This window comes from Diaphorina citri, unplaced genomic scaffold (assembly GCF_000475195.1).
Source record: "Diaphorina citri unplaced genomic scaffold, Diaci psyllid genome assembly version 1.1 scaffold503, whole genome shotgun sequence".
Lineage (NCBI taxonomy): Eukaryota > Metazoa > Arthropoda > Insecta > Hemiptera > Psyllidae > Diaphorina > Diaphorina citri.
The window spans coordinates 173,379-182,221 of record NW_007377938.1 but is presented as its reverse complement, the minus strand read 5'-3'; the positions used below and the strand labels follow the sequence as shown (position 1 = coordinate 182,221).

General features: G+C 39.6%; 1 protein-coding gene across 1 annotated transcript in view; it reads right to left on the bottom strand.

Annotated features, from left to right (window-relative positions):
• LOC113467573 overlaps positions 1 to 8,843 on the bottom strand; it is a gene marked incomplete at its 3' end in the record, with an annotated part of 38,122 nt that overhangs the window by 2,802 nt on the left and 26,477 nt on the right. Inside the window, exons 9-10 of the mRNA XM_026823815.1 lie at positions 7,611 to 7,785; positions 3,261 to 3,433 (exon numbers count right to left, since the gene is read on the bottom strand). Coding sequence (XP_026679616.1) covers positions 3,261 to 3,433; positions 7,611 to 7,785 — 348 coding nt within the window. The remainder of the gene's footprint in view (positions 1 to 3,260; positions 3,434 to 7,610; positions 7,786 to 8,843) is intronic.

Below are 8,843 nucleotides of genomic sequence, written 5' to 3'. Positions count from 1 at the left end.
AATAGAATAGAATATACCTTGTTTATCCTGCCAGAATGAGACTGAAAAGTCCCTTTACTCCCGCAGTCTAATAGGAAAAATCCAGCCGTTCCGAGAACGAACATTATCCCATCAGGATAAAGAAAAACCTTTTACAACTTTGGTTGGAAGTTAAGGATTTATTATTTTGGTAGTATACATTGGTTTAAAGGCCAATGAAATGGAAGGTTACCTTAATAGAAGTTATTTGATCAAATAAACGTAATACATTTTTTATTCCATGAATTCCTTTTAAGTAACCTACCTACTTATGAGGAATCCATAATACTAGGTAGGTACCTAGGAAAATTTTTTAGGGTCTTGCGTTACTCCATGTGTTGCACATTGCATAGATTATTTTTAAAATAGGCGTTCATACAAAAATCCAAGCTTTCCCCTTTGACCCCTCGGAATTATGAAGTCAGCCCTGATTTTCTTCTCTCTTTCTCATTACCATAATCCCAATTGACCAGTCTGTCCCTCTCTCTCTCTCCCTACTTATTTTCTTCCCCTTAGGAACTCCTCTTCCTCCCTTTTCGTTTTCTGCTTTATCTGGACCTTCTATTTTTCTGTAAATTCTTCTACTCCTCTGTCTTCTCCTCCTCCTCCTCCTCCTCCTTCTTCTTCTATTTCTTCTTCTTCTCCTTCTTTTTCTTCTACTCCTCTTCTTTCTCCTCCTCCTCCTTCTTCTTCTTTTTCTTCTATTTCTTCTTCTCCTTCTTCTTCTTTTTCTTCTTTACCTTCATTATTTCTTTTTCCAAGATAGCAACTGTTTTCCTTACAGCATGTTTTTTCACGTACTTTACGTCATATCTTGTAAGTTAAGATAGGTAAGTTTCATGGTAAGTAGTGCGGATGCACTCAGGTAAACTATTCGGTATCAGGTACCTACGTAAGTACGTATAGATTCGTAGTACGTATACCTATTTACCATCTTCTTCTTCTTCTTCTTCTTCTTTTTCGCCTTTTCCCATGTTCAGATGGGGTCGGCGTTTGTCGTCGGCCTCTCAGTCAGCTTTAGAATGATTGCTTTGAGGCCAACTGGTTTTGGCTAAACAAAATTTTCCGAGTGGGATGCCCTTCGCACTCAACCTTCGCTATTGATAGAGCGTGAGGACTGAGGAAATTTGGGCTAGTCTTCTCCCTGTTTATAGTCCCCTAGCTAGACGCTGATCTACTCTCTGTTTATAGTCCCTCAGCCAGACTAACCTAATTTGTTTAATATTCAGTTTATTATTATTCTTGATTTGATTTTTTTATTTTACTTTCATGTAATGATTTAAAATCAAGACTAGAGCACGTTCTCCCTTTATTCCCAATACAATGTTCAAGTCACCCATCCATTTATTGGCCTTTCTCGGCGTAGCTTAACACAGGTGACGCTAAAACCGGTCTTAAATTATCGGTCTTCTTGCAAGGTGGACGCGCTACCAACTAAGCTAACTAGGCTGGTCCAAGAGGTTTGATAGAGGGAACTGTAACAACGGAGGTCTTATCGTCCCGAAATGGAAGAGAGAGGGATGAGAGAGAAAGATGGCCGTTCCAAGAACGAACCTTAGTTCCATAGCACTTACCGAACGTTACTCAAAGGTCCAAACGTGGTTTCCAGATTGAAGCACGCTATATCAATAGCGAAGGTTGAGTGCGAAGGGCATCCCGCTCGGAAAATTTTGTTTAGCCAAAACCAGTTGGCCTCAAAGCGATCACTCTAAAAGCTGATTGAGAGGCCGCGACAAACGGCCGACCATCTGAAATGGGAAAAGGCGAAGAAGAAGAGGAAGAAGAAGAAGAGGAAGAAGAAGAAGAAGAAGAAGAAGAAGAAGAAGAAGAAGAAGAGGAAGAAGAAGAAGAAGAAGAGAAGAAGAAGAAGAAGAAGAAGAAAAAAATAAGAAGAAGAAGAAGAAAAGAAAAATAAGAAGAAGAAGAAGAAGAAGAAGAAGAAGAAGAGGAAGAAGAAGAAGAAAAGAAAAAGAAGAAGAAGAAGAAGAAGAAGAAGAAGAAGAAGAAGAAGAAGAAGAAGAAGAAGAAGAAGAAGAAGAAAATGTATCCCCTGGAGAAAATCTCAGCATGTCCGCCACTGGGTTAACTGATGAGTATGTTAAATATAAATAATACCACTTACTTACCCCAGTGTTAGATATACAAACTGCTCGTAGCTTCATTTACTTCTCGCATACGACATCATATGATATATGCAAAACACTTTACTTTTGCTCTGTCTCCCTTTTCTTTCCTTCTTCATCTCATTTTCTCACACCGCTTAAAAAATCTTAAACAAGCAGGGTCCGTCCCTCCGGGAATTTTTTAGCCCGTAGTGATTAGAGAAAATCAATACCTATGTACCTATCTAATTTGTTTAATATTCAGTTTATTATTATTCTTGATTTGATTTTTTGATTTTACTTTCATGTAATGATTTAAAAAATGAAGCCCGAGCGGAGGATGGGCTGACCCCCTTGGCATGATTTAAACCCTAATACAGTCAAACCTGAATATAAGAGAACTGAATATAAGAGAATCCTGGATATAAGAGAACTGAATATAAGAGAATCCTGGATATAAGAGAAAATTTTCTGGGCCCTTCATGCTGAACCTCGATATAAAAGAAACTGGATATATGTAGTGGAAACCTGGATTTGACTGTATCTCTGCATTTGTGGCGAGGCTTCATTAATCGAAGAAGTAATATAACTGGAACTATGTAGGATGGATATGTATGTATCTCTGCATTTATTAACACCAAGGGTGCACATTTTAGGTACTTGAATTTTCCTCGAGTCGGCACTGAAAACCAGTGAGTAGGGGACAATTTATAATATCCTTCCATTCATAAGTGAGGGGGCCCGGTCCCCACAATCAATAGAATACTGGATACGGCCTGGTTTGGAGGGTAGCGCGTCTACCTTGTAAGCGCTAGATCGCCCGTTCGATTCCCGCCAGGGGCGAACTTTATCCCAAACAAATGAGGATCATCCTCGGATCGGCTGGCTTTCTCCTGTGCTCCAAATTTTCGGAGTCCATATCATGTAGTGAAGGAGCGAAAATGAAGGCCGAGGGGAGGATGGGCTGACCCCCTTGGCATTATTTAAACCCTAATACAGTCGAACCTGAATATAGGAGAACTGAATATAAGAGAATCCTGGATATAAGAGAAAATTTTCTGGGCCCTTCATGCTGAACCTCGATATAAAAGAAACTGGATATAGTCTTAAACCGGTCTTAAATTGTACTTAGCCCCTTACCCAATGGTGGAGATGGAGTTGTTCGCATCCTCTCCAATGCGGAGCGCATGCAGGTTCTGCGCAAACTCTTGACCATTCTCCGGCGGATCTCCGTTGCCAAATGTGGACGCTACGACTAGAATGAGCGCCTCATGCTCTATACTACTCATATCGTACTCGTCCATGCGTAGCACCTGCAACCGGAATGGGTCAATGAGAAAGTAGAACTTGGAACAGAATGGGTTAAAAAACCATACACTATTAACAGCCTCTTAATCTCGGGAAGTTACTTTACAACTAACTGTAATTAAACTCAAAGGGTTAATATAAAAGTACGTAGCACCTGCAACCGGAATGGGTTAAATAATTGAAAAAAAAGGCGGTCCCCTGGATTCTCTTATATCCAGGTTCGACTGTATCTCTGCATTTGTGGCGAGGCTTCATTAATCGACCCAGTAATATAACTGGAACTATGTGGGATGGATATGTATGTATCTCTGCATTTATTAACACCAAGGATGCACATTTTAGGTACTTGAATTTTCCTCGAGTCGGCACTGAAAACCAGTGAGTAGGGGACAATTTATAATATCCTTCCATTCATAAGCTGACCGTCGAATGTATGAAAGCCAAAGTTAAACTTTAAACTTTAGTTTAACTTTGGCAAAAAATGACAAAAAATGTTGCCAATTTCATGTCATTTCTTGAAATAACTGGTTAGATTTCATGAAATTTGGCAAGATTTTCATTTCAAGTTAAACTAAAGTTTATCTTTAGACTTCATACATACAACGGTGAGAGTTTTTGTGCACATTTTAGGTACTTGAATTTCCCCCGAGTCGGCACTGAAAACCAGTGAGTAGGGGACAATTTATAATATCCTTCCATTCATAAGATTCATGTCTTAGTCCGAATGGAAAGTATTGGTGGGTGTCGTGGGAGTTTGCATTGAAATAATGCAGAGCCTTTGATATATTGAGAATTGAACCAACCTCAGTGGTGTAGTTGTTAGCGTAGTGGACTTCGGATCTGGAGGTTGGTGGTTCGAGTTCAAGTCATAAAAATTTTGCGTAGTGCATTAAGCAGGGAACGACATTTGTGACAAGAGTTTATGCTTAACACAATTAAAATTCTTTATATACAATATATATTGAGAATTGAACATGGTTGCCGTGTTTTCTATTCAAATAGCATGTCTTTTATAGTGTTTTGAAAAACAAACCTCTAAAAAAAACACCCTATACATGCACAGACGCAAGAACGATAGGAGAAATTCCGAGAACAAATATTATCTGTTTAGAATAAAGTTCGCCCCGGGCGGGAATCGAACCTGCGACTGTAGTATAGCATCGATATTATGCATTTTAAATTAGATTTAATGCAGAATGCGAGTGTATGAGTAGATAGATCTATTTATGTTCTATTTAGAACTACATACTCAGTGGTGTAGTTGTTAGCGTAGTGGACTTCGGATCTGGAGGTTGGTGGTTCGAGTTCAAGTCAAGTCAAAAAAAATTTGCGTAGTGCATTAAGCAGGGAACGACATTTGTGACAAGCGTTTATGCTTAACACAATTAAAATTCCTTTTTTTATATATTGAGAATTGAGCATGGTTGAATAAAGAACAGCATGGCCGTGTTTTCTTTTCCCCTCTTCTGAAACTAGTTTCTCTCTTTTGGCATGATAGGGCCTGTTCTAAACCATAGGAAAAAGAGGGGAACCGAGCTTCAGAAGAGAGGAGTTTCCGAAAGGTAAATAGAACTTACAGCTGATGTAAGACTCAGAGGGATATTAAAAATAAATAAGGTCTGTTTTTCATTCCTACGCCGTATCGATGCGGCGTCACTTGACGTTCACTCTGCGTCAGGAGTGGGGGTAAGAATTGTGAAAACTCAACAAACCTGACATCTAGCGGAGAAATCACAAAACATTTTTTTCATCATATGGAAACTTCCCTCAACACAATTACAAAATTGCGGAACTGAAGCTACTCGAGAGTCGCATCAGGGATTTAAGACGCAGCGTTGACGCTGTGGCGCTCACAACAACACTCAACACAAATATAATCTTACATAGAAAACGCAGGTTCTCGTTTCTCCACAATTTCCATCTCTGAAGTATAAATAACACTTCCAAATTCCCGGCCAGCACCTGAGAGCTATGTCTAACTGATGAGTTCAAATAAGAACGAAACGCGTCTTAGGCTGCTCTCAGGTGTTGGCCAAAACGCTAAAGGAGGGGAAGTGGAATGAAAAACACGCGTCACTTCACGTCGGGTTCGCGTCGCACCCACGTCGGAATGAAAAACAGACCTATAATATACATGCACAGACGCAACAACGATAGGAGAAATTCCGAGAACAAATATTATCTGTTTAGAATAAAGTTCGCGCCGGGTGGGAATCGAACCTGCGACTGTAGTATATAATCGATATTATGCATTTTAAATTAGATTTAATGCAGAATGCGAGTGTATGAGTAGATAGATCTATTTATGTTCTATTTAGAACTACATATCTATAATATGCATTTCAATTTCTTAGTATTGTATCTATTTAGATCTACATATCTATGTGTTTCAATTTCTTCTAATATTTTCTGCTATTTTTCGACTTCGCTTCCTTCCTCTTCTTCTTTTTCACCTCATTTCCGTGATTTCTTTCTTCTTCCTATTTTGTTTCTTTCTTTGTTTCTCTTACATTTATTTTATACTTCTATTTTACACTGAGAAATACGCGGACTTTTTTGTTTGTCTAACAAGTTTTAGTTTTTCTTTTACCACTTCTGCTTCGTCGTCTATTTCTTCTTATAATTCTTTTTCTTCTTTCTTGTCTTCCTTTTCTCCCAATTCTCCTTCTTCTCCGTCGTTTCCTTCTACTTATTCTTCGTCGTCTTCTTCTCATTGTTTTTTTTTTTCTTCAACTGCTTCTTCTTCTTCTTTTTCTTCTTCCACTTTTGTTCTTGTTGTTCTTTTCCTACCATTCTTCTTATTAGATATTCTTCTCCTTCCTCGCCTTCGCCATCCCACTTTATATATATGTGGGCAACGGGAAGGAGAGATATCCACACCATGGATCGCCTAGGATGCACCCATAGCCGTTATCACGAGTGCAGACATTCCCCTAGTGGTTGGGAAGGAAACTAAGGAGACCGAGTATCAAGGTCCAGCGAGAGATCAGGGATTGGTCTCAGTCTGGTATCAGAATCCAACCTGCTCAGAACTCAGTGTGTGATAAGTAACGTACGGCCAGGGAGTCTCCTCCTCTCCTTTACGCGTTTGCCCACAGTTAGCCTTTCTCTTGTAATATCGTTATCATTAGTGCCTCTTAGATTTAATTGTTACTTCATCCTTTTCATATCAATAAACTGTTTATCTTTTAAAACCCGCATATATCTTATTATTAATATTTCCTAGTGTAGTGTGAATAAATTCGTAGACAATGGAGATTCCGGAAGGCGGTGAGACCAACGGCCTTCTCAACCAAAGCTCTCCTCACCCCCAGCGACCGGCCTCGCCTACATATATATTTTTTAACAAAAAGTTAAAGAAAACTGATGAATTTCGTTCACTCCAATTGCGATTTTGTTCAGATATTTATGTATGTACTTTGTCTAACTTATCTCTTTCTTTTGGGATTTCATTTCTAGTTTCGCAAAATGAATGCATCCGATCTATATTTTTGTTGATGTTGATCAGATCAAGAGTTTCATGAGTTAGTCTTCGAGAGTAAGGGAATTTACACCCATATTTATGAACAAAATGCTGGCTCTTAAGTTCGTGCTAAGAATAGTCTCAAGGCATTTGATTGGTCAATTTTGACTTGCTGACTGGTCTTATGGTGGGTCCAGACTTGTGCAATGCAATGAAATTCGTTAGTTTGGACGTGTTTGAGAAAGTTGCAGCAAAGTTTTTTTTAACATTGCAGCAAACGTTTGCGGGTATCCGAGAGGTTGGCGGTTTTCTGGCGAATGTCTTTGATGTGCGTTGCACTAGTTTGGACGTGTTTGCAAAGCATCGTGCAATGCAATGCAAATGATGTACCTACTATAGGCCATTACTAGTTGAGTATCGGTAAAAAATTCTCGGATATATGAATTCGCATTCGTCAGATTTGATTTTACGTGCAACGTGCAATGCAAATGCTTTGCACGTTGCATTGCACAAGTCTGGACCCACCATTATACTCACATTAACCGCACCCAGTCTGAGTGGGGCCGGGGAAAGCCGTCAGCATCGCCGGCTAAATCAGAAGGCTATCTTTTTAAAGGCTAAATTAGAATATTGAGTGACATGATCCATCGAGAACTGCTGCATTCAACGTGCCGTTGCGCCTGTTTTTGCGCCACTGCTGCTTGAAAAAATAAACTTACCTCACAAATATTATACCGCTTCGTATCGCACAGGTCCCGACATCCGATCTCCGTACTCATATACCATCCGTTGAACGGAGCTGCGGTAAATTGGAGTCCACCGCAGTCGAACATCATGCCGGATACCGCAGGTACGGCATACCACCGCAGTCCCAGCTCTTTGAACCAATCGTACCTGCGGAACGAAACGGGAGTGAAAGTCAAAGAGGGTCCTAAAATGAATGTACTCTCCGTGTGCGTGAGTGCGTGAGACAGGCATATTACCTGTCCGCCACTCATACTCACAGACTGACTGACAGACCTGGGTGTGTGGCGGAACGTGTGTGGCGAAAAAAATATTGATCTCTCAAACGGTCAGACAGACCTAGGTATGTATTAAGTTTTTTCGCCCACAAACGTTCCTGCTGTCTGACGGTTTGAGAAATTTAAAACTCTTCGGACGTCCAGGAAAGAAATAATACCTATCTAAGAAACAGAGTGGACAAACCGAAGATATCACGCTCTACGGTTGTTTGGATAGTAAAGAGGAGCAGGTCACAGACTGCAGAGGAGATACTGAAAAATACAGGAATTTCAAGTTTCAAGACTCTAGATTCGTATAAGCTCCCATCCTTTAGGGCTGTTTGTCCCTCCACTAAGCCTCGGCGTGGTCTTTTGGTGTATAAATTGTGTATATGACTTTCAAAACTTTAAGAAAATGGTCTCCAACTTAGCTCAACTTTAACTGAAGAAGAATATAACACCACATCCACAAATTACTCATAAAAAATGTTGACACCAATTTGAAAATTATTTCTTCTGTTCTTCGTCAAATTTCGAAACATGTTTCTCTTGTTTTATATTCTTCCGTCTCCCATGTATTTATTACTACGTCGTATACTTTTTATCTTTTCTTCTTCATGCTCGCTTATGACTCCAAGTGATCATCTTTTTATGTTCACTTGGACCCCATCTTGTTTGAGTTGAAATGAGAAGATTAGTGACCAACTGATCATTGTTCTGAAGATAAACACATAAACTCCGTGTCGGTGTCCAGAAAATGAGACAGTGCTTATTACTAAGTCGTATACATTTTATCTTTTCTTCTTTATGCTCGCTTATGACTCCAAGTGATCATCTTTTTATGTTCACTTGGACCCCATCTTGTTTGAGTTGAAATGAGAAGATTAGTGACCAATATAATTTGAGAGTTTGACCACAATAATAGTAGTAGCCTACTGCTGGAGTAAAGGG